This window comes from Hordeum vulgare, chromosome 2H, assembly GCF_904849725.1.
Source record: "Hordeum vulgare subsp. vulgare chromosome 2H, MorexV3_pseudomolecules_assembly, whole genome shotgun sequence".
In the NCBI taxonomy this organism is placed as follows: Eukaryota; Viridiplantae; Streptophyta; class Magnoliopsida; order Poales; family Poaceae; genus Hordeum; species Hordeum vulgare.
Window position 1 is genome coordinate 296,356,905 of NC_058519.1, and position 27,065 is coordinate 296,383,969.

The 27,065-nt window shown below is 48.2% G+C and overlaps 1 protein-coding gene across 1 annotated transcript in view; it reads right to left on the bottom strand.

The window, feature by feature from the left end:
• LOC123426125 overlaps positions 1 to 12,704 on the bottom strand; it is a 33,665-nt gene extending 20,961 nt beyond the window's left edge. The window contains exon 1 of the mRNA XM_045109908.1: positions 12,424 to 12,704. Within this exon, the coding sequence (XP_044965843.1) occupies positions 12,424 to 12,519 (96 nt within the window). The 5' untranslated portion in view covers positions 12,520 to 12,704. The remainder of the gene's footprint in view (positions 1 to 12,423) is intronic.
• Between the last annotated feature and the right edge of the window lie 14,361 nt (positions 12,705 to 27,065).

Consider the following 27,065-nt stretch of genomic DNA (forward strand, 5'->3'; position numbering starts at 1 on the left):
CTCACACCTTATCCCCATCCAAACATGATGAGGCAACATGTCAGTGTACTAAGAAATGGATTCCTTAGTACCCCAGACTTAGGCACAGTCAACCGCAACCCCCAGGCCGGCAACCCCAAGACAAGTCAGGACCAAGACCAAGGCGGGGCGGCAAAACCCTCACCAGTGTATGCAGTCGTCCGCCTACGGCGCCTGGCGAGATCCCAGTCTGCCAAGTCACCACTCCACCTCACAAGGGGGGTGTGATTATCTACATCGGCCGATGTGTCAAGCGGGCAGGCGGAGCTGGCAGGGGCACGTGGCCACAGCAACGGGCGCGTTGCAACCTTAATGACACTCGTCCTGCGGCATGGCAGAAGAATAGGAGGTAGTTGGGCGGCCGACACAGAAGGAGAGGCAATCATTGTCGGGGAACGTCGCCAGCGCGCCACCTCACGACGCATTCAATGCGTCTATCCTAGTCCATCAGAGTTAGGTATTTCCCAATACCTATTCCGACAAGCAGTCCCCGTCACTGGAGTACGCATTGTACACCCAATAAAAAGACCGTTATAGCCACTATGGTAACCCCTTGTCCTATAAAAGGAGGTCCATGACTACCTTTAGAAGGGTTGACACTTTGTTCAATTGCACGCGTAGCCGCCTCTCGAGCATCCTCGCTGGGTCGTTGCGCTCCTGTACTTGAACCCACCTAATTAACCGAGCACAAACAGGAGGTGGGGTTTTACGCTGCCGAGCGGCCCGAACCTGTATAAACCCTCGTGCGTGGTCTGGTCGACTGATGCTCTTCGTGCACCTGGATCCCCCTGCAGAACTGCCTCGCAGGTCCCATAGATCGTCGTTTCCCCCGACATCTTTGGCGCACCACGTAGTGGGCTCCAGTGCGCAAAACTTCAGACATTTCTGCGTGCCTTCATCAACACCCATGGCGCCCAAGAAGGCCAGCCACCCCTTCGACGTCCAAGCTGCCCACGTCGGCTGCTAACAGCGACGGAGACGAGGGCGGGCAACGCACCCGTCCAACCGGCGAACGCAGCCACAACACTGCGCGGAGCTCCGCAAATCACGGCCCGGACGCCGCCGTCGTGCTAGCGCAGTATGCGCCGGCTACGGCCGGGGGTGACATTGCAGCCGCGGCCGCAGAGGCGGCAGTTGCGACCGGACCTCCACCGCGCCCGCGAGATGACGACGACGGGCCACGCGCGAACGATACCCTTGCGTAGGAGGCACAAGGCCAGGCTCAACAACCCCCCTGATGGGGGCAGGCGATGGGCGACGACGCAGGAAAGTGCTCCTTCTGGCACTACCAGGAGTAAGAGCACTACCCGCGTCGGGGAAGCTTTGGCGCAGGCCCATTGCTGAACTTTCCGCCTACGCCGGAGGTGATGGAGTGGAGGGCGACCATACAAAGCCTGCAGAGTTTCGCCAACAAGGACAAGCCAGACGCGGCGGTATCCTGCGCGCAGCTCCTGCAGGGCCTACCGCCAGGCTCGACGCCTACGGAGTACACATTGTGCAATCGCCCCCACGACAGCAGCAAGTTACCCGCCGGACCGACATACAAGACGAGGTGTCTCTAGCCTCGACGGGCCCGCGGCTGAAGCAAGATCAACGTCAAATCTTGAAGGGCCGGCGCAAGGAGGGCGCGCTCACCATAATCGAGAGGAGATGGTCGCACGGATCCAGTCGTTGATGAGCATGCGCCCGGGGCGCCTGGTAACCTACCTTACCAGGTGGGATGCCCGGCATTCACTTGTGAGTTGCGGCAAGTCCGCTGGCCCTCCAGCAAGGCCTTCAAGCCGGAGTTGCCGGACAAGTACGACGGCAACATCAGTCCATCAAAGTTCCTAGGCATCCACACCATCGCGGTGCAGGCTGCCGAGGGACGAGACGAGAAGGTGCTCGCCAACTACCTGTTTGCACTCAAGCCCAATGTGAGGAGTTGGCTGATGAATTTGCCGGAAGGGTCCAACTCCTCCTGGGCGGATATGTGTAACCAGTTCGTTGGGGCTTACCATGGAGGCCACAAGCTCCCGGAGCAACCCAACGATCTGCACATCCTCCCCCAGCGAGACGGCGAGACCCTCCGCAAGTACATCCAGAGGTTCAACCGCTTGCAGCACAACATCCCGGACATCCACCCTGATATGGTGATCGTTGCGTTTCACACGAACGTACGCAATCGCCGCATGCGCGAGGAGATGACCATCAGCAAGGTGCGGGATGTCGCCGAGCTCTACGCTCTGGCCAACAAGTGCGCACGGGCTGAAGAGGAAAGAAGGTTCCCATGGGAGGATGCTGGCGCGGAGGTCGACTCTGACGACGACGAGAACGCGCCTGCCTCCTCGAAGAAGGGACGCAAGCGTAAGAAGAAGAGCAAAGGAAAGGCAGTGATTGCTGTCGAGAGCTCCGGCAAGCCTAACGCCGGCAAGAAGGCCAGATACGAGGAGTCCGACAAGGACGTTGCCGCATGCTCCGGGAACGATGATGCCGGGGCAAGCGAGAAGACCGACAAGCCGTACTGCAAGGTCGACCGCACCAAGGGCCACGACATCACCGAGTGCCGCCAAGTAGAACAGCTTGCTGAGAAGCGGAAGCAAGAGTACGAAAGGTGTGACAAGGAGAAGGGCCGAGATGGTGCCGGTGGATCCGACAAGAAGGGACGCAACGGCCGAGGTGGCCACCGCGGCCAAACAGCAGAAAGAGAAGCCTGCTAGAGGCCAGATGACAATCTGACGGTGTGATGATGACAATGACGAGGATGAAGAAGAATCCAACGAGCAAAAGTTCTAGAAGGCCATGGATGCTATGTGCGTTGACGGAGGCACATCTTTGCAGTCCTCCCATAAGCAGCTGAAGCAATGGGTCTGCGAAGTCAACGTGGCGGAGCCAGCGGCAGAAGCAAGGAAGTCTCTCAAGTGATCCAACACTCCCATCATCTTCGACGTTGAGGACCACCCTAATTGCATCATCACGGTCGGGTGCATGCCGCTGTTGGTCTCACCAACAGTTCGCAACCTCAAGGTCACAAAGATGTTGGTCGGCAGTGAGGCCGGCCTGAACTTGATATCGCCCGATGTGATCAAGCGGCTGCAGATCCCCGATTCAGATCTTAAACCCACGGGCTCCTTCCAAGGAGTGGACGGGGGGAGATTTCAGCCAAAGGGGAAGATAACCCTTCCGGTCACATTTGGTAGCGAGCTCAATTTCAAGACAGAGAGGGTCACCTTCGACGTTGCCAAGATGTCGCTGTCGTACAACGGAGTCCTGGGCCGTCCCTCACTGGCTAAGTTCATGGCGGCATCCCACCACGCCTGCAACACACTCAAGATGCCAGGGCCGATGAGAATCATCACCATCCATGCAGACAAGAAAGACACAGTCCTATGTGTCGACAAGATCTATCGAGAGGCAGTCGCAGCGTCCACCGACATGGCACCCGTTCCTGCCGAGAACAAGTCCAAGACCTCTGGCAAGACTCGTGATGAATCCGGGAAGCGCGCCGCTGAGCACAGCACGCCCGTCAATGACTCACCCGGGACTTCTAACGCCGGGGGCAAGAAAAACAGTGACCATCCCCAAGACGAAGCCAGTGGCCGTGCAAGAGGACGACGGACGACGAGGGGGTACTTTCACCATAAGTGCCACCCTCGACAGCAAATAGGAAAGCACGCTATCTCCTTCCTGCAGGCAAATGTCGACGTGTTTGCCTGGCAACCGTCTGACATCCCTGGTGTTCCCAAGGAGGTGACTGAGCACCACCTTGTTGTTTGTCCTCGTGCGCGCCCCGTCAAACAGAAGGTCTGAAAACAAGCACTGGAGCGGCAAGAGTTTATTGCCGAAGAGATCAAATAGTTGGAAGCGATTGGGCTAGTCAAGGGTGTGCTCCACCCAACATGGCTGGCGAATCCCGTGGTGGTGCGCAAGGCAAGCGGGAAGTGGAGGCTCTGCACCATTTTCACAGATGTCAACAAGGCTTGCCCAAAGGACCCCTTTCCCTTGTCGCGCATCGACCAGATCGTGGATTCGACTGCCGGCTGCAACCTATTGTCGTTCCTCAATGCGTACTCTGGTTATCATCAGATCTTCATGGCCGAGGAAGACGAAGAAAAAACAGCCTTCATCACCCATTTGCGACACGTACTGCTTCAGGTGCATGCCTTTTGGACTGAAGAGTGCGGGCTCAATGTTTGTGAGGGTCGTCCAAATTGATCTTGGACCACAACTGCACAGAAATGTGGAGGCCTACATGGACATCATAGTCATGACGAAGAACAAGGCCACGCTGATCCAAGACCTGGAAGAGACCTTTGCGAATTTGCGCAAGATCAACTTGAATCTCAACCCCAAGAAGTGTGTGATCAGGGTCCCATCTAGCAAGCTCCTCAGTTTCTTCATATCTTAGCATGGGATAGAAGCCAACCCCGCCAAGATTGAAGCAATCGAGCAAATGAAGGCACCGAAGCGCGTCAAGGATGTACGCCGGCTGGCGGGTTGTGTCGCTGCTCTCAGCAGATTCATTTCCAAATCCGCAGAGCACGCCCTGCCATTTTTCAAGATCTTGAAGAAGGCAGGACCAATGACATGGACTCCGAAAGCAGAGGCAGCATTACAAGACCTGAAGAAGTACCTGTCCTCGGCCCATGTCGTAGTTGCGCCCAAGCCCGAGGAACCTTTGACATTATATTTGGCAGCAACGAACCAGGTGGTCAGCACTCCATTAGTGGCGAAAAGGGAAACTGAGAACAGTGAAACAATGGCCCCTGAACCGACAGCCATCGGACCCAGGCCAACCCCAATGAGCCAAGAACTCAATACGGAAGCGACACGGGAAGCGAAACAGCGAGCGAAGAAGGTGGTGCAGCAACCAGTGTACTTTGTCAGCTCCCTCCTATAGGGGGCTCGGTCGAAGTACTCTTGTCGAGTGGGCCCTGGAGCTGGCCAGTTTCGACCTGAACTTTGAAAGCACGGTGATCATCAAAAGCCGAGCACTGGTAGAGTTCTTCGCCGAATGGATGCCAACACCAGATGAAGAGATCCCAGAAACAGCCATTCACGACAAGGAAACCCCCAGGCATGGGTCATGTACTTCGATGGAGCTTTCTCGCTGCAAGGCGTCGGTGCCGGAGTGCTGCTCATAGCACCAACCGAAGAGCACCTCAAGTATGTGATCCAAATGCAGTTCCCCCGGGAGGTGTCGACCAACAATACAACGGAATACGAGGTTTTGCTTGTCGGGCTGCGGATAGCGGTAGAGTTGGGGATCAAGAAGTTAATAGTCCGAGGGGACTCACAATTGGTTGTGCGCCAGGTCAATAAGGATTACCAAAGCCCCGTGATGGAAGCGTAAGATGATGAAGTGAGAAAGTTGGAGGAACGTTTTGATGGTCTACAGATGGAACACGTCCCTAGGACGGAGAACAACATCGCCGACGACTTGTCGAAACAAGCAGCTCAGAAATCGCATGTGGAACCGACCACCTTCGTGCTCCGACTCACTCAGCCTTTAGTTACACCATCAGGGCGGCAAGCCATGAAGAGGAAGATCAACTCCGGCGACAATTTCCCGACAGAGCCACCCGTGGCCGCCAAGAAGGTTGTCGGAGGTGACGAGGTGCTCGACGATGAGCGCAAAGCTCCGGCAAGACAGGCAGTCCTTGCCGTCGAAGCTAGCGCTCCCGCGACGGAAGAAACGCCTTTAGTCCTTGTCGTCGAGCCACGGGCTCCAGCATGGGCGCAGCAGATTGTCCAATACCACCAAACAGGAGACCCCCCACCCCCCGAAGAGCAAGAAGCCAAAAGAGTAGCCCGGCGGTCAAGCATGTACCAGTTCGTGGACAACGATCTGTACAGGCGGAGACCCAATGGGGTGAAATTAAGGTGCATCGCTCGGGAGGAAGGACAACGGCTGCTGTGGAAGATACACGAGGGGATTTGTGGCTCTCACATAGGATCACGAGCCCATGTCGGAAAGGCGTTCCAGCAAGGCTTCTACTGGCCCACAGCCCTTCAAGAGTCAAGACGCCTTAGAGATGGTGACAACGTGTGAAGAATGCCAATACCACGCCAAGCAGATACACCAACCAACACAAGCCCTTCAAACCGTACCACTCCACTAGCCATTTTCGGTCTACGGGCTCGACATCGTCGGGCCCCTCCCCCGTGCTACCGGGGGCTTCAAGTTCTTCTTTGTTGCCATCGACAAGTTCATGAAGTGGACCGAGGTGGAGCCGGTGAGAAAGGTGACAGCGCTGTCAGCAGTCAAGTTCCTCAAAGGGATTGTTTGTCGTTTCAGGGTCCCAAACAGGATCATCACCAACAACGGCACGCAGTTCACCAGTAGCACTTTCATGCAATACTGTCAAGATATCGACACCAAGGTCTGCTTCGCCTCCGTTGCTCACCCCAGGAACAGCGGGCAAGTAGATAGGGCAAATGCTGAAGTGTTGCGAGGCCTCAAGACAAGGACTTTCGACAAGCTGCGCAAGCACGGAAGGCACTGGATTGATGAAATCCCGACGGTTCTTTGGTTGATTAGAACGACGCCAAATCGAGCCACCGACGACACACCCTTCACCCTAGTCTACAGGGCGGAGGCAATTCTCCCCACGAAACTCATGTATGGGTCACCAAGAGTGCAGGCCTTTGACGAGGACCAGCAAGAGCGGCTAAGGCATGACGATGCCACGCTCCTCGAGGATGATCGTCTCCAGGCTGCACTGTAGGCTGCTAGGTACCATCAGGCTTTCGTCGCTACCATAGCCACAAAGTGCGCACCAGGATTGTTGAGGAAGGCGACTAGGTCCTTAGAAGGATTCAGTCCGCGAAGGGATCAAACAAGTTGACGCCAAAGTGGGAAGGCCCTTACCGGGTAGCACGAGTCACTAGGTCTGGCACAGTCCGCGTGGAGACCGAGAATGGCACTCCGGTGCAAAACTCGTGGAATATCGAGCATCTTCGCAAGTTCTACCCGTAAGGCGCGATTGTCGGGCCCCCCGGCAACCGCTTTTGTGCAGCAATGTGTGTAATCCTTTGTACAAAGCCAGGTGAACTTCATATCCCGCAACTTTTTCCTGCCTAAGTACATATTTACATTATGTAGATTGTGCGGATTTTTGCGGTAGTTCATAGCCGGTACAAAGTCGTCACCGGAACGCTAAAGTCCTGTAGCGCATCCTATTATCACATTTCTCCCGAAAGAGCGCTCCCCGTGCATAAGTCATCCCAAGGGAAGAAGGAGCGGGCAACTGTGTTCAAGGCGACCACCTCACGGCAAGTAAGTCGGCAGAGGAAGGAAAAGATAAGTAAATACATTCCCTCCTACATAATCACCGCATGTATGAGAAGACTTGCGCGTTGTTGAGCCCTTATCAGAATCGCTGCGTGCCGGGGGGGTGGAAGCATGCTCAGCGCCCCGGGTGATCGCGACGAGGATAACAAGTCAGCCTTGTCGGCTATAGCGCCGCCAAAGGGGTGCTCGGGATCTAACCTTAGAAGCGCCCCACAGCAAGACGACGCTCACCGGCAAGCGTTCCTGTTAAGCGTCAAAGTCGGAAGGGCGTCCCGGGCGCAACCTTTGCGTCCGGAAGGAAGTTAACACGCATAGACGCAAAAAAAGGGGGGAAGAGGAAACAAGCCAAATTCTTGACATGATAGTAGTACCCAATGTTTTTCTTTGATTTTCTTTCATGATTACATTGAGTGCTATTTAAAAACAAAAGGAGCTGCTCCGAGGTCAGCGACGATGGTGACGAGGTTAAGTCGGAGTACGACTTCCTCTAACGTCACCGCTAGCGTCTGGAGGAGATATGCCACTAGGATGTGGCGATCGATCCGAAAACGGCCCCACGGGCGGGGCCTCGTTTTTCGGATCCCTTCATGGCGCCGACCGCGCTACTCAGAGTCGTCGCCCTCCAGCTTGACGCCGAAGACGCTGTTGTCAGCGTCGCTATCGCCGGAGGAATCCATTTCGCTGCAACTTGAACCCTCAGCGCAGCACTCCAGGCGGACGCCAGTCGCCCCGAAGAACTTCATGGAGAGGGTGGCGGAGCCGACGAACCAGAAGTGGAGGAGATGCCCGGGGTTGTGTCAGAAATGAGCATGTGAGGGTGCCAACTCCCTTGTATCAAGGTGATCCCTCCCGAATCATTTTGGAGGATGACTCGGGGTGTGAAAGTCAGGAATGCCAAGTTACACCTATTCAAAATCGAGGAAAGAGTGGGAAGAAGAGGGCGTGTCCTTACTTGCCAAGTCCAAAGATGAATGATAAGTGGGCGACTGAGAATGCTAAAAATGAGGCTTTTGTACGCATGAAGTAGGCATCTTGGTCAACAAGAGCCTTAGGGATGGAGTTGTGGACGTTAAGAGGCAAGGGGACCGGATGATCCTTGTCAAGCTGGTAGTTGGGGACTTAGTCCTCAGTGTTATCAACGCGTATGCCCCACAAGTAGGCCACAATGAGAGCACCAAGAGGGAGTTTTGGGAAGGCCTGGAGGACTTGGTTAGGAGGGTACCTATTGGTGAGAAGCTCTTCATAGGAGGAGACCACAATGGCCATGTGGGTACATCTAACACAGGTTTTGAAAGGGTGCATGGGGGCTTTGGCTATGGCATTAGGAACCAAGGAGAAGATGTCCTGAGCTTCGCTCTAGCCTAAGACATGGTTGTAGCTAACACCCTCTTTAGGAAGAGAGAATCCCATCTAGTGACGTTCGGTAGTGGTCTACACTCTAGCCAGATTGATTTTGTCCTCTCTAGAAGAGAAGACAGACGCGCTTGCATTGATTGTAAAGCGATACCTGGAGAGAGTGTTGTCCCTCAACATAAGCTTGTGGTGCTGACTTCCGCTTTAGGATTCGTGTCCAACGGGATAAGCGCGCCAAAGTCGCTAGAACGAAGTGGTGGAAGCTCAAGGGGGAGGCATCCCAGGCTTTCAGGGAGAGGGTCATTAAGGAGGGCCCTTGGGAGGAAGGAGGCGATGCAAACTTGATGTGGACGAGTATGGCGACCTTCTTGCGGAAGGTCGTTGTAAAGGAGTTTGGGGTGACCAAGGGAAGTAGAAGGGAAGCTAAGGACACCTGGTGGTGGAACGATGAGGTCCAGAAGGTTATTAGGGAGAAGAAGGACTGTTTCAGATGCCTATATCTGGACAGGAGTGCAGCTAACATGGAGAAGTATAAGGTGGCGAAGAAGGCTGCAAAGCGGGCGGTGAGTGAAGCGAGAGGTCAGGCGTATGAGGACCTCTACCAATGTTTAAACACTAAGGAAGGCGAAAGGGACATCTATAAGATGGCCAAGATTAGGGAGAGGAAGATGAGGGATGTCGGCGAAGTCAAATGCATCAAGGACGGAGATGATCAGCTTCTTGTGAAGGATGAGGCGATCAAGCGTAGATGGCGGGAGTACTTTGACAACCTTTACAATGGAGAGGTTGACAGCTCTACCATTGAGCTAGACGACTCCTTTGATGATACCAGCATGTGCTTTGTGTGACGTATCCAGGAGTGTGAGGTTAAGGAGGCGTTAAAAAGGATGAAAGTAGGCAAGGCGATGGGTCCTGATGGTATCCCCATCGAGGTGTGGAGAGGCCTTGGAGACATAGCGATAGTATGGCTAACTAAGCTTTTCAACCTCATTTTTCGATCAAACAAGATGCCCGAAGAATGGAGGCGGAGTATTTTAGTACCAATCTTTAAGAACAAGGGGGATGTTCAAAGTTGTACTAATTACCGCGGAATCAAGCTAATGAGCCATACTATGAAGCTATGGGAGAGAGTCATTGAACACCGCTTAAGAAGGTTGACAAGCGTGACCAAAAAACAATTTGGTTTCATGCCTGGGAGGTCTACCATGGAAGCCATCTTCTTGGTACGACAGCTGATGGAGAGATACAGGGAGCAAAAGAAGGACCTTCATATGGTGTTCATTGATTTGGAGAAGGCCTATGATAAGATACCTCGGAATGTCATGTGGTGGGCCTTGGAGAAACACAAAGTCCCAATAAAGTACATTACCCTCATCAAGGATATGTATGATAATGTTGTGACAAGTGTTCGAACAAGTGATGGCGACACCGATGACTTTCCGATTAGAATAGGGCTACACCAAGGGTCAGCTTTGAGCCCTTAACTTTTTGATTTGGTGATGGATGAGGTCACAAGGGATATACAAGGAGATATCCCATGGTGTATGCTCTTTGCGGATGATGTGGTGCTAGTCGATGATAGCCAAACGGGGGTTAATAGAATGTTAGTTATGAAGGCGGACTCTAGAATCGAAAGGTTTTAGGCTTAGTAGAACTAAAACTGAATACATGAGGTGCAGTTTTAGTGCTACTAGGCACGAGGATGGAGAGGTTAGCCTTGGTGGGCAGGTGGTACCGGAGAGAGACACGTTTCGATATTTGGGGTCCATGTTGCAGAAGGATGGCGATATCGATGAAGACGTGGGCCACCGAATCAAGGCTGGGTGGATGAAGTGGCGCCAAGCTTCTGGCGTACTCTGTGACAAGAGAGTGCCAAAAAAGCTAAAAGGCAGGTTTTATAGGACAGCTATCCGACCCGCGATGTTGCACGGCGTGGAGTGTTGGCCAACCAAGAGACGACATATCCAACAGTTAGGTGTAGCAAAGATGCGCATGTTGAGATGGATATGTGGCCACACAAGGAAGGATCGGGTACGGAATGACGATATACAAGAGAGACTTGGGGTAGCACCGATTGAAGAGAAGTTGGTCCAGCATCGTCTCAAATGGTTTGGACATATTTAACAGAGGCCACCGGAAGCGCCGGTGCATAGCGGACGGATAAAGCGTGCTGAGAATGTTAAGAGGGGTCGTGGTAGACCAAACTTGACATGGGAGGAGTCCGTTAAGAGACACCTGAAGGTTTGGAATATCGACAAAGACTTAGCCATGGACAGGGGTGCGTGGAAGTTAGCTATCCACTTTCCAGAGCCATGACTTGGCTTCGAGATCTTATGGGTTTCAACTCTAGCCTACCCCAACTTGTCTGGGACTGAAAGGCTTGGTTGTTGTTGTTGTTGTTGTTGTGGTCTCTTTAGTGCAAGAGACACGAGGGATGCAGAGGAGAGTGCAAGGGAGAAGAGGGAGGCAAAGGAGAGGGCAAGGGAGAAGAGGGAGGCAGAGGAGAGTGTGGATCCAACAAGACAAGAGATTCAACAGCTTGGTATTTGTTTAATTTTACTGCTTGGTATTTGTTGCAAATATGAATAATTCTGGTTATGATTTCTGCATGCATAGTGTCGTTAAAAGTTTAAAACAACTTAACTTAGTAAGAAATCACAGCAAGACAAGTCATCTATTTCCTGTACATGAATCCCATCCAGGCTAGCATCTGAATAAAATGACCTGGACAAATGGAACATAAAATGACAGCACTTGGGCAAGTCCAAACCCACGAGCTAAGAGTGTGCTTGGATCCAAGAGACTAAAACTGGTCTGACTAAAACTAGTCTCTTTAAGAGGCTAAAGTTCCAAGCACCCCTGAGGCTAAAATCTTTTAGTCAGGGGTACCCCTACTAAAATGTGCATTAGTCCTCTCTCTCCTCATTTAACTCCTCATGCAAGTTATGGATTGGAGGGTTTGGAGGATAATAAATGCTCATTAACTTGATTTTAGTCTCTTTAGTACTTGGATCCAAGCATGGGTGAAGCTAGCAAGTTTTAGTCTCATTACTTTTAGTCATGGGACTAAAATGCATCCAAGCACCCTCTAAGACTACCCATAGTGGGAAGTAACTTACTACTAACATGCATATATTACTAGTCTATGTTACTACCTCTATAGTGGGGAGTAACATATGTATGGTGTCATGTAACACTTCATTTCTTAGGTTATAGACTTATCTTGTCTTGGTATGTGTGATGTTACTCATAGTGTGAGGAACATATTATGTTATCACGTGGCTCTCTTTCCTCATTAATTACTTGCCACATCATCTATTCTGCCTAGATATGTGTGATGTTACCGCGTATGTTCATCCCACTATGGGTAGTCTAAGGCACACAGTTGTCACTAAACCTGTGAATTATTGCAATGCCCCCAAACTTGACTCAACACCAGACTGAATCAAAACGTCTCCCTTCTCTTCCAAAGGTTACGCCACGCATAAGAAAGAAAGCGAGCTGAAGCCCATCCAAACCGCATTATGAACTTGTTCATCCTAGGTAGTCCGACACCTCTAGAATGATGAACTAGATTAGTTAGGGTATAAACCATGGGGACACCAGAAGGCCGCAGCGCGTGCACGGTAGTAACAAAATACAGCGCCCTCAAATCTGCTCCCTCCTTTTCTCCGTGCCTGAGCTCTCCATCACGGATAACAACAGCAACAACAAAGAACCGCGCCCGGACTAGCAATAGACGATCGGATCGAGCCGAGGGCAAAGAACCGCGCGCGCACCTGGAGGTATATGAGGGCGAGGGCGAGGGACTGGAGCGCGTCGTAGTCACGCAGGAAGGAGCGCACCCGCGGCCCGATTCCGGGGCACCAGTGCATTCCGATGCCAGCGAGCTCCGGACATGCAGATCGGGCGGGGGCGGGGGCGGGGGCGGGGGTGGGGGTTGATTTCCGGCGGATTCCTCGGATTCCGTCGCAGATTTCAGCCGCGTGCGTGCGTCGAGTGGGTGCGTGCGTGCGTGCGTGCGTCGAGTGGGTGCGTGCGTGCGTGCGACTGGGGCCGCCCTCCTGCCGATGGTTTCCTGGTTGCTCGATTTATTAGCACGGTGACTCACCGGAGAACGGGGGTGCTATTATTACCGGCGGAACAATTTGATGGGAAACACATTTTAGAGTAAAAATCTTTATCTTTACCTAATAATAAAGAGCCTATCGCTTCTGTCGAAAAACCTACCGCGGTGATTTTATAAAAAAGCCCTTGATGTTTATGACATTCAACCCACAGTCCCTTTATAAGTGGATCTAAGAAAACGTTTCATGTTTCAAAAAGCCCCATACATTTGTAAAAAATTTAATTCTGAGCCTCTGTTTCATCTTATCCAGACTCTGCAGCCGCGGCGAGGTGATGGGCGGTGCAGGAGGAGGGTGGCCGCCTCCATCTGTCCGCCGTCGGCGTCGTGCTCGGGCGGGAGGAGGGAGACCGCCTCCATATGGCCGTCGCGGGCGTCATGCTAAGGCCGGGAGGAGGGAGGACGCCTCCATCTGGGCGGCGTTGGACATTGTGCTTGCGCTGGAGGAGGGAGACGACCTCCATCTGTTCGCCGTCGAACGCGGTGCTCGCGCGGGAGGAGGGAGGCCGCCTCCATCTGGCCGGCGCCGTGCTCGGGCAGGAGGAGGGAGGCCGCCTCCATCTGAACGCCGGCGGTCGCGTCCACGTGGAAGAGTTGTCCTGTAAACAAAAGCAGTTATGGTCCATTCTTATCCCTGGACATGTAGGTCTGTCATCGAAGGTTTCCCCTGCACTCAAACTCCCTGATGCATCATGCGTGCAGGCCTACAAGGAGGGAAGACCACCGCAAGAAGCAAGCTTCTCTTCTCTTCTCCATTAGAGCTACTGTTACTTTTGTACATGAAGCAATTTTGTCAATTTTGGGAGTAGCATTTGCAGTAGGTGTGGAGTTTCAGCCAATTTTGTCAATTTTGCAAACGAATCTTTGTAATTATCTTTGCAGTAGTATAGCATGTGTGGCTGCTGTTATGTTTCAACTAATTAACTGAAATGTTTTTAGTTTAATGTCAGATTTTCATGTGTTTGCTTGCAGTAGTTTCAGTAGTTTAGTGTGTGCGGCTGCTACTCCTTTTTCTATAGTTCCATTAATTAAGTTTTACCTAATTAACCTTGCAAGTTGTGCTTGCTTGCACTACTTGCAACCTACTCCTTTTTCTGTAGCAGTAGCAAGTTGTGCTTTCTTGCACTGCTTGTTTAGTTGCACTATAGTAGCAATAGCAAGTTGTTTGCTTGCTTGCTTGTTGAAATCTTTTTCTTAGCTAAAATAAGAAACCTCTTTCTGTTAATTTAACTGAAACATTTTGCTTGCTTTCTTACTGGGGTTCTCCTATTGTTGCCTGCATGTTCTGCTATTGCTCCTTGCTGACATAAACATCTAAAGTTAATTGCACCACATTTAAAGTTATATTTAGAGAAGGAGTACTCAATTGCACACTATAATTTCTACTAACTTCAATTATTCAGTCAAAACTGTTAATTTTTCAGTTGACGACTGCATAAACTGTTAACTTTTTAGTTAACCACAACACGTTTTGGTCAAATTCATTTAACTTTGCGCACTTATCAGGACACATTAATCTAATCTATGTAGTTGTATGAGGGCAAGTGCGTGTGCGCCCCTTGCAGTTGGAGAGCTTCAGAAAATCAAGTTTTGAAAATTGCATGCATACTTTTGTAGAGGAATATACAGAAAATGCAAGATAAAGCATGCTATAAATTATAAAATCTAATGTTGAGATTTCATTCTGGAAACAAATTGGTTGGATATGCAAATTTAGACAGTGAACTATGTTCATCACTTTAAAAGTTAGGGGTATGTCACACTGGCAATGTCCAGAATAGACTGTTAGCCTAAAATCTCAAAAGGATTTGTTTTTCTTTAGTTGCATCCCACCTAATAGGACTGCTTGATTAGACCCACAATAAATTTGCAGTGGCTATGAGATTTTTATAAGTTGGCACTATCTCCATTGCTGTTCGTGATTCACAATTTGATAGTATAACTGAACCAAACATGATCCTAATCTAATAACCATTACACTTTTAGAGAGGAGGAAGACCGAGAAATGTTCATACATAGAGGAACTCGCTTTCTTGATGCTCCTTGCTTACACAATGTACTCAGGAATTTTTGTTCTCCAGGCCTGCATATTTTGATCCTTTGCTATTTGTGATGGGTGAAGGGGGAGCAAGGAGGAGTAGGAGGGATGGTAGAGGAGGTTAACATATATAGGTAGGTCACGCGGAGGACAACTGGGTAGCAGATCCTGGCTTATTCCGTATGTCTATATACATCCGTATGTAGTCTGTAGTGAAATCTCTAGAAAGACAAATATTTAGGAACGGAGGGAGTATTCACTAATAAAGCTACTGTTATTTGAAGATCTTGCTCACCTCAAACCTCTTTTCCAAATATCAACGGGCTGCTGTTTTTGGAAATTTTGATCAACACTCCGGAAAGATGTATTATGTACCTTTTTTACTTTGGATTATCAGTATGCAAACTCCATAACGTTTCTATGGCCGAGGGGTGGGTTGTCCGAGCCACCGTGGGAAATCATGGTGACTTTGTTCCAATGAGTCGTTCTGGCCGCTGGTGGAGCTAGCAGAGGAGATGTTTCATTTTAGAAAGAAGCTACTTTGCTTGAGTCGAATCGAGTTCGTGAGCCCAAGAATATTTCTAACTGGATTACGAGTTTGGAACTGCTAAACAAACAATTGGATAATAAGCTTGAAAAAGTTAAAGACTACTTTTATAAATTAAGAGTTCGTTGTATTTTTTTCCCGTTGCAACGCACGTGCCCTTTTGCTAGTCGGTTATAAGGAGTTGTGAACCAACCCGTCAACCTAGTAGCCGGTATATGTAATGTTAAGGCCCTGTTTGTTTCAAAAGTCACATAATTTTTTTTAGTCCCAACTAAAAAATCTCTGGTCCCTACCCGTTTGTTTTCATGGACTAAACAGAAACTAGAGGTCATTAAATGACATGAAAAAGACCATGTTACCCCTAGTAATGTAATAGAAGTTATTAAATGGCATGCTAAAATAGAGGCACTTTTGAAAAAAGTGTCAAAAAAGTCCAAAAAGACACTTTCATAGGGACTTCTTCCTTTAGTCCCAAATACCACCTTTTAGTCCCTAAAAGTCTCTCTTGTTTAATTTCACATGGGACTAAAGGGGACCTTTTTAAGTCCCTACACCAAAAAGTCCCTCGAAACAAACACCCCCTAAGTTTTAGATGTGTATTATTTTAGTATTAGTTGTCTCATCTTACAATCTCACAAAGTGTCTTGGTCTCGTGTTGGAGCTCGCTATTCATCAAGGTCCCGCTTCTCTTCTCTCTCCTCTTCTCTTTTTCTCCAACTAAGCAAGGATATAATATTCTAATCCTTATAGTCTGCTTATGTCAACTTATTGTACTTGCTCTTAGGGTGCTCGTAGGAGGTGTTTGTTTCATCTTTTTCACCACGCACTTGTTTATCGTGTAAACAGATACCCTAACCCGTGTACAACTCTAAGTAATCACGTCTCACCATAACCAGGTGCATGCGAGTTATCACTCCATGTCTCCACACCCCCCCCCTCCACCGATAATGTCTCTTTACCACCAGGACGTTCCTCACCCAAGCCTTGTTGGAGAACATAGTAATTTCCAAAAAAGATCTACGTCACACAAGGATATATCTAGGAGAGACCAGCAATGAGAAAAGGGGTGGAGCATCTTCATACCGCTGAAGATCGCAATGCGGAAGCGTTACTATGAACGCGGTCGCTCGAGTCGTACTCGCGGCGATTCAAATCATGGAAAATCCGATCTGAACACCGAACGTACGGTGTCTCCGCGTTCAACACACCTACAACCCGGGGACGTCTCCTCCTTCTTGATCCAGCAAGGAGGGAGGAAAAGTTGAGGGAGAACTCCAGCAACACGACGGCGTGGTGGCGGTTGAGCTATGTGGTTCTCCGGCAGGGCTTCGCCAAGCACCGCGGAGGAGGAGGTGGTGTAGAAGGGGGAGGGCTACACCAGGGGCTAGGGTTCATTTCCCAACGCCTCCCCACTATATATAGGGGTGGAGGGGGCTGGTTTCTTGCCCTCCAAGTCCATTGGGTCGTTGGTAAAGGTGGGAGGAAAGAAATCCCATACTTATCCCCTTTTTTAGGGATCTTGATCTTATCCCTTCGAGATATGATCTTATTCCTTCTAAGCAAACATCTTTCTGCGCCTTGACCAGGGACGTGGGGGCCTTGCCCCCAATACCCAGGTTCATGTGGGTCCCCATGCAGGTGGGCCCACTCCGGAACCTTCTAGAACCTTCCCGGTACAATACAGAAAAATCCCAAACATTTTTCGGTGGCAAAAATAGGACTTCCCATATATAAATATTTACCTCCGGACCATTCCGGAACTCCTCGTGACATCCGGGACTCCGAACAAGTTTTGGTAACCACATATACGATTCCCATAACAACTCTAGCGTCACCGAATCTTAAGTGTGTAGACCCTATGAGTTCGGGAAACATGCAGACATGACCGAGACACCTCTCCGGCCAATAACTAACAGCGGGGTCTGGATATCCATGTTGGCTCCCACATGTTCCACGATGATCTCATCGGATGAACCACAATGTCGAGGATTCTCAATCCCGTATGCAATTCCCTTTGTCTACCGGTATGATATTTGCCCGAGATTCGATCGTTGGTATCCCTAAACCTTGTTCAATCTCGTTACCGGCAAGTCTCTTTACTCGTTCCGTAACACATCATCCCGTGGCTAACTCCTTAGTCACACTGAGCTCATTATGATGATGCATTATCGAGTGGGCCCAGAGATACCTCTCCGTCACACGGAGGGACAAATCCCAGTCTCGATTCGTACCAACCCAACAGACACTTTTGGAGATACCCGTAGTGCACCTTTATAATCACCTAGTTACGTTGTGACATTTGATACACCCAGAGCACTCCTACGGTATCCGGGATTTATACAATCTCATGGTCTAAGGAAATGATACTTGCCATTAGAAAAGCTATAGCAGACGAACTACACGATCTTATGCTATGCTTAGGATTGGGTCTTGTCCATCACATCATTCTCCTAATGATGTGATCACGTTATCAATGACATCCAATGTCCATGATCAGGAAACCATGACCATCTAATGATCAACGAGCTAGCCAACTATAGGCTCACTAGAGACATGTTGTGGTCTATGTATTCACACATGTATTACGGTTTCCGGATAATACAATTATAGCATGAACAATAGACAATTATCATGAACAAGGAAATATAATAATAACCAATTTATTATTGCCTCTAGGGAATATTTCCAACAATCTCCCACTTGCACTAGAGTCAATAATCTAGTTTACATCACTATGTGATTGTAATGAATCTAACACCCATGGTGTTTGATCATATCTTTGCTTGTGAGAGAGGTTTTTAGTCAACGGGTCTGAACCTTTCAGATCCGTGTGTAATTTACAAATCTCTATGTCATCCTATAGATGTTGCTACTACGCACCATTTGGAACTATTCCATATGACTGTTCCACTATATGAATCTGGTTTACAACTCAGAGTTATCCGGATTAGTGTCAAAGCTTGCATCAACGTAACCCTTTACGACGAACTCTTTAATCACCTCCATAATCGAGAAAAATTCCTTAGTCCACTAGATACTAAGGATTACTGTGACCGTTGTCCAGTGATTCAATCCTGGATCACTCTTTGTACCCCATGACAAACTCATGGCAAGGCACACATCAGGTGCAGTACACAATATGGCATACTTTAGGGCCTACGGCTGATGCATAGAGGACGACCTTCGTCCTTTTTCTTTCTTCTGTCGTGGTCGGGCTTTTGAGTCTTAGTCAAATTCACACCTTACAACACAACCGAGAACTCCTTCTTTGTCGGTCTATTTTGAACTCCTTCAAAAACTTGTCAAGGCATTCATTTCATTGAAAGTTCTATTAAGCACTTTATCCCCATAGATCTTGATGCTCAATGTTCAAGTAGCTTAATCCAGGTTCTCCTTTGAAAAACTCCTTTCAAAAAACCCTTTATGCTTTCCAGAAATTCTACATTATTTTCGGTCAACGATATGTCAACCACATATACTCATTAGAAATTCTATAGTGCTCCCACTTACTTCTTTGGAAATACAAGTTTCTCATAAACCTTGTATAAACCCAAAAGCTTTGATCATCTCATCAAAGCATATATTCCAACTCCGAGATGCTTTCTTCAGTCCTTGGAAGGATCGATGGAGCTTTGCATACTTGTTAGCATCCTTAGGATCGACAAAACCTTCTGATTGTATCACATACAACCTTTTCTCAAGGAAACCGTCAAGGAAACAATGTTTTGACATCCTATCTGCAAGATTTCATAAACGATGCAGCAACTGCTAACATAATTCCAACAGACTTAGCGTTGCGGCGACGGTTGCGACGACGCTTAGTGTTGTTCCCACTCCTCAGGGTGTTGTCGTCGAGCTTAGGTGTCCTAGGGCGTGTTGCGGCGTTGTATTCTTCAATAGTCGAGTCCGTTTATGTTCTCTGATTATCGTGGGATCTGCTAGTAAGATGTCCTCCTCACTAACATAGTAACGTGTACCGTTCGGACGTGTACCTGTTTCAGAAAGTTGCCTACAAAGACTAGCTAAGTCACACGCTCAATAATAATATATGGTTTCCAGCATTGTAAATGGCCAGAATACAATACTTGTAAGATTTATAATTTCATATTTTTGGGGTAATTACCACTGCTATAGGACTTGATCTTGAATAATCAAACATGAAAGAAATGGCACAGGTTTCGATGATTTTTACTAACTCTACTATGTAGTATAACTTATCCATGGTTAACTGGATTGTGGATTTGCCTGAATTTTGATAGTTCTTGATTCTTAAAATGTTGGTAGCACCTCTTACGAAATGAGCTTCTTGTATTGGACGGAGCCAATAGCCAGTACATATACACAAGAGGGAAATAAGCTAAGTACGTGTACAATATGGTAAACACACACACAGCACAACCATGATCTACCCCGTGTTGGAAATATGCCCTAGAGGCAATAATAAATTAGTTATTATTATATTTCTTTGTACATGATAATCGTTTATTATCCATGCTACAATTGTATTGATTGGAAACACAATACTTGCGTGGATACATAGACAAAACACTGTCCCTAGTAAGCCTCTAGTTGACTAGCTCGTTGATCAAAGATGGCCAAGGTTTCCTGGCCATAGGCAAGTGTTGTTACTTGATAATGGGATCACATCATTAGGAGAATCATGTGATGGACTAGACCCAAACTAATAGACGTAGCATGTTGATCGTCTCATTTTGTTGCTACCGTTTTCTGCGTGTCAAGTATTTGTTCCTATGACCATGAGATCATATAACTCACTAACACCGGAGGAATGCTTTGTGTGTATCAAACGTCGCAAGGTAACTAGGTGACCATAAAGATACTCTACAGGTATCTCTGAAGGTGTTAGTTGAGTTAGTATGGATCGAGACTGGGATTTGTCACTCCGTGTGACGGAGAGGTATCTCGGGGCCCACTCGGTAATACAACATCACACACAAGCCTTGCAAGCAATGCGACTTAGTGTAAGTTGCGGGATCTTGTATTACGGAACGAGTAAAGAGACTTGCCGGTAAACGAGATTGAAATAGGTATGCGAATACTGACGATCGAATCTCGGGCAAGTAACATACCGAAGGACAAAGGGAATGACATACGGGATTATACGAATCCTTGGCACTGAGGTTCAAACGATAAGATCTTCGTAGAATATGTAGGATCCAATATGGGCATCCAGGTCCCGCTTTTGGATATTGACCGAGCAGGCTCTCGGGTCATGTCTACATAGTTCTCGAACCCGCAGGGTCTGCACACTTAAGGTTCGACGTTGTTTTATGCGTATTTGAGTTATATGGTTGGTTACCGAATGTTGTTCGGAGTCCCGAATGAGATCACGGAAGTCACGAGGGTTTCCGGAATGGTCCGGAAACGAACATTGATATATAGGATGACCTCATTTGATTACCGGAAGGTTTTCGGAGTTACCGGGAATGACGAATGGGTTCCGGGTGTTCAACCGGGGGGGGGGGCAACCCACCCCGGGGAAGCCCATAGGCCTTGGGGGTGGCGCACCAGCCCTTAGTGGGCTAGTGGGACAGCCCAAGAAGGCCCTATGCGCCATAGGAAGAAAATCAGAGAGAAAAGGAAAAAAAAGAGGAGGTGGGAAATGAAAGAAGGACTCCACCCACCAAACCAAGTAGGACTCGGTTTGGGGGGGAGACCTTCCCCCCTTGGCTCGACCGACCCCCTTGGGGCTCCTTGAGCCCCAAGGCAAGGCTCCCCCTCTCCCACCTATATATACGGAGGTTTTAGGGCTGATTTGAAACGATTTTTCCACGGCAGCCCGACCACATACCTCCACGGTTTTTCCTCTAGATCGCGCTTCCGCAGAGCTCGGGCGGAGCCGTGCTGAGACAAGATCATCACCAACCTCCAGAGCGCCGTCACGCTGCCGGAGAACTCTTCTACCTCTCCGTCTCTCTTGCTGGATCAAGAAGGCCGAGATCATCGTCGAGCTGTACGTGTGCTGAACGCGGAGGTGCCATCCGTTCGGCACTAGATCGTGGGACTGATCGCGGGACGGTTTGTGGGGCTGATCGAGGGACGTGAGGACGTTCCACTACATCAACCGCGTTCACTAACGCTTCTGCTGTACGGTCTACAAGGGTACATAGATCACACATCCCCTCTCGTAGATGGACATCACCATGATAGGTCTTCGTGCGCGTAGGAAATTTTTTGTTTCCCATGCGACGTTCCCCAACAGTGGCATCATGAGCTAGGTTCATGCGTCGATGTCTTCTCGAGTAGAACACAAAAGTTTTTGTGGGCGGTGATGTGCGTTTTGCTGCCCTCCTTAGTCTTTTCTTGATTCCGCGGTATTGTTGGATTGAAGCGGCTTGGACCGACATTACTCGTACGCTTACGAGAGACTGGTTTCATCGCTACGAGTAACCCCGTTGCTCAAAGATGACTGGCAAGTGTCAGTCTCTCCAACTTTAGTTGAATCGGATTTGACCGAGGAGGTCCTTGGATGAGGTTAAATAGCAATTCATATATCTCCGTTGTGGTGTTTACGTAAGTAAGATGCGATCCTACTGGATACCCATGGTCACCACGTAAAACATGCAACAACAAAATTAGAGGACGTCTAACTTGTTTTTGCAGGGTATGCTTGTGATGTGATATGGCCAACGATGTGATGTGATATATTGGATGTATGAGATGATCATGTTGTAATAGTTAATATCGACTTGCACGTCGATGGTACGGCAACCGGCAGGAGCCATAGGGTTGTCTTTAAACTAACGTTTGTGCTTGCAGATGCGTTTACTATATTGCTAGGACGTAGCTTTAGTAGTAATAGCATGAGTAGCACGACAACCCCGATGGCGACACGTTGATGGAGATCATGATGATGGAGATGATGGTGTGACGCCGATGACAAGAAGATCGTGCCGGTGCTTTGGTGATGGAGATCAAGAAGCGCATGATGATGGCCATATCATGTCACTTATGAATTGCATGTGATGTTAATCCTTTTTGCACCTTATCTTGCTTAGAACGACGGTAGCATTATGAGGTGATCTCTCACTAAAATTTGAAGACGAAATTGTGTTCTCCCCGACTGTGCACCGTTGCGACAGTTCTTCATTTCGAGACACCACGTGATGATCGGGTGTGATAGACTCAACGTTCACATACAACAGGTGCAAAACAGTTGCACACGCAGAACACTCGGGTTAAGCTTGACGAGCCTAGCATGTGCAGACATGGCCTCGGAACACATGAGACCGAAAGGTCGAGCATGAATCGTATAGTTGATATGATTAGCATAGAGATGCTTACCACTGAAACTATTCTCGACTCACGTGATGATCGGACTTGAGATAGTGGATTTGGATCATGTACCACTCAAATGACTAGAGAGATGTCCTTTTTGAGTGGGAGTTCTTAAGTAATATGATTAATTGAACTAATTATCATGAACATAGTCTAATGGTCTTTGCGAATTACGATGTAGCTTGCGCTATTGCTCTACTGTTTTTATATGATCCTAGAGAAAATTTAGTTGAAAGTTGACAGTAGCAAACTTTGCAGACTGAGTCTGTAAAACCGAGGATTGTCCTCGTTGCTGCGCAGAAGGCTTATGTCCTTAATGCACCACTCGGTGTGCTGCACCTCGAGCGTCGTCTGTGGATGCTGTGAACATCCGACATACACGTTTCTGATGACTACACGATAGTTCAGTGCAAAATACTTAATGGCTTAGAAGAAAGGCACCGAAGACGTTTTGAAACGTCACGGAACATACGTGATGTTCTACAGAGAAGAAATTGTGATTTCATGCTCGTGCCCTTGTTGAGAGGTACGAGACCTCCGACAAGATTCTTTGTCCACAAAGTAAAGGAGAAAAGCTCAATCGTTGAGCGTGTGCTCAGATTGTCTGAGTACGACAATCACTTGAATCAAGTGGGAGTTAATCTTCCAGATGAGATAGTGATGGTTCTCCAAAGTCACTGCCACCAACCTGTGAGAGCTTCGTGATGAACTATAACATATCAAGGATAGATACAATGATCCTTGAGCGATTCGCGATGTTTGACACTGCGAAAGTAGAAATCAAGAAGGAGCATCAATAGTTGATGGTTTGTAAAACCACTAAGTTTCAAGAAAGGCAAGGGCTAGAAGGGATACTTCGTGAAACGGCAAAACAATTGCTGCACTAATGAAGAGACCCAAGATTAAACCCAAACCCGAGACTAAGTGCTTCTGTAATGAGGGGAACAGTCACTGAGGCGGAGCAACTCTAGATACTTGGTAGATAAGAATGTTGGAAATATGCCCTAGAGGCAATAATAAATTAGTTATTATTATATTTCTTTGTTCATGATAATCGTTTATTATCCATGCTATAATTGTATTGATTGGAAACACAATACTTGTGTGGATACATAGACAAAACGCTGTCCCTAGTAAGCCTCTAGTTGACTAGCTCGTTGATCAAAGATGGCCAAGGTTTCCTGGCCATAGGCAAGTGTTGTTACTTGATAACGGGATCACATCATTAGGAGAATCATGTGATGGACTAGACCCAAACTAATAGGCGTAGCATGTTGATCGTGTCATTTTGTTGCTACTGTTTTCTGCGTGTCAAGTATTTGTTCCTATGACCATGAGATCATATAACTCACTGACACCGGAGGAATGCTTTGTGTGTATCAAACGTCGCAACGTAACTGGGTGACTATAAAGATGCTCTACAGGTATCTCCGAAGGTGTTAGTTGAGTTAGTATGGATCGAGACTTGGATTTGTCACTCCGTGTGACGGAGAGGTATCTCGGGGCCCACTCGGTAATACAACATCACACACAAGCCTTGCAAGCAATGTGACTTAATGTAAGTTGCGGGATCTTGTATTACGGAACGAGTAAAGAGACTTGCCGGTAAACGAGATTGAAATAGGTATGCGGATACTGATGATCGAATCTCGGGCAAGTAACATACCGAAGGACAGAGGGAATGACATACGGGATTATATGAATCCTTGGCACTGAGGTTCAAACGATAAGATCTTCGTAGAATATGTAGGATCCAATATGGGCATCCAGGTCCCGCTATTGGATATTGACCGAGGAGTCTCTCGGGTCATGTCTACATAGTTCTCGAACCCGCAGGGTCTGCACATTTAAGGTTCGACGTTGTTTTATGCGTATTTGAGTTATATGGTTGGTTACCGAATATTGTTCGGAGTCCCGGATGAGATCACGGACGTCACGAGGGTTTCCGGAATGGTCCGGAAACGAAGATTGATATATAGGATGACCTCATTTGATTACCGGAAGGTTTTCGGAGTTACCAGGAATGTACCGGGAATGACGAATGGGTTCCGGGTGTTCACCGGGGGGGCAACCCACCCCGGGGAAGCCCATAGGCCTTGGGGGTGGCACACCATCCCTTAGTGGGCTGGTGGGACAGCCCAAGAAGGCCCTATGCGCCATAGGAAGAAAATGAAAGAGAAAAGAAAAAAAGGAGGAGGTGGGAAAGGAAAGAAGGACTCCACCCACCAAACCAAGTAGGACTCGGTTTGGGGGGGGGGGAGACCTTCCCCCCTTGGCTCGGCCGACCCCCTTGGGGCTCCTTGTGCCCCAAGGCAAGGCTCCCCCTCTCCCACCTATATATACGAAGGTTTTAGAGCTGATTTGAGACGATTTTTCCACGGCAGCCCGACCACATACCTCCACGATTTTTCCTCTAGATCGCGTTTCTGCGGAGCTCGGGCGGAGCCCTGCTGAGACAAGATCATCACCAACCTCTGGAGCGCCGTCACGCTGCCGGAGAACTCTTCTACCTCTCTGTCTCTCTTGATGGATCAAGAAGGCCGAGATCATCGTCGAGCTGTACGTGTGCTGAACGCGGAGGTGCCGTCCGTTCGGCACTAGATCGTGGGACTGATCGCGGGACGGTTCGCGGGGCGGATCGAGGGACGTGAGGACGTTCCACTACATCAACTGCGTTCACTAACGCTTCTGCTGTACGGTCTACAAGGGTACGTAGATCACACATCCTCTCTCGTAGATGGACATCACCATGATAGGTCTTCGTGCACGTAGGAAATTTTTTGTTTCCCATGCGACGTTCCCCAACAAAGAAGGCTGGCAAAAGTCGAAAGAAGTATATTTGATATACATGATGTTGATGTGTACTTTACTAGTACTCCTAGTAGCATGAGGGTATTGGATACCGGTTCGGTTGCTAAGTGATTAGTAACACGAAATGAAAGCTACGGCATAAACGGAGACTAGCTAAAGGCGAGGTGACGATACGTGTTGGAAGTGTTTCCAAGGTTGATATGATCAAACGTGCACGCTCCCTCTACCATCGGGATTGGTGTTAAACCTAAATAATTGTTATTTGGTGCTTGCGTTAAGCATGAACATGATTGGATCGTGTTTATTGCAATACGATTATTCATTTAAAGAGAATAATGGTTACTCTATTTTCTTGAATAATCACCTTCAATGGTTTATTGAATCTCGATCGTAGTGTTACACATGTTCATGATATTGGTGCCAAAAGATACGAGGTAAGGATGATAGTACCACTTACTTGTGGCACTGCCGCTTGAGTCATGTTGGTATAAATTGCATGAAGAGGTTCCATGCTGATGGATCTTTATACTCACTTGATTTTGAATCACTAGTGACATGCAAATCATACCACATGAGCAAGGCCTTGTTTTCATTGAGATGAAATAAGATAGTAACTTGTTAGAAGTGATACATTATGATGTATGCAGTCCAATGGGTGCTGAGGCACGTAGTGGATATCATTATGTTCTTACTTCAATGACGATTTGAGTAGATACTAGAGTATTTGCTTAATAAATCACAAGTCTGAAATATTGAAAAGTTCAATTCTGTTTCGAAGTGAAGTTCGTCGTAACAAGAGGATAAACTGTCTACGATATGATCATATAAATGAATATCTGAGTTACGAGTTTTGGTACGTAGTTAAGACAATGTGGAAATTGTTTCGCAGTTCATGCCATCTAGAACATCATAGTGTGATGATGTATCTGAACGTCATAGCCACACACTATTTGGTATGGTGTATGCTATGATGTCTCTTATAGAATTACCACTATCGTTTATGGGTTAAGCATTAGAGACAACCGCATTCACTTTAAATAGGGCACTAAGTATTTCCGTTGAGATGACAGAGTATAGACTGAGGTTTAGAGAAATCTAAACTGTCGTTTCTTGAAAGTTTGGGGTTTTGACACTTATGTGAAAAAGTTTCAGTCTCATAAGCTCGAACCCAAAGCGGATAAATGCATCTTCATAGGATATCCAAAACAGTTGGGTACATCTCCTATCTCAGATCCGGAAGCAAAGTGTTTGTTTCTAGAAACGGATCCTTTCTCGAGGAAAGGTTTCTCTCGAAAGAATTGAGTGGGAGGGTGGTAGAACTTGATGAGGTTATTGAACCATCACTTCGACCAGTGTGTAGTAGGGCGCAGGAAGTTGTTCATGTGGCGCCTACACCAATTGAAGTGAAAGCTGATGATGGTGATCATCGAGCATCGGATCAAGTTACTACAAGCCTCGTAGGTTGACAAGGTCGCGTACTACTACAGAGTGGTACGGTAACCCTGTCTTGGAGGTCATGTTGTTGAGCAACAGTGAACCTACGAGTTATGAAGAAAGCAATGGTGGGCCTAGATTCCGACAAATGGCTGGAAGCCATGAA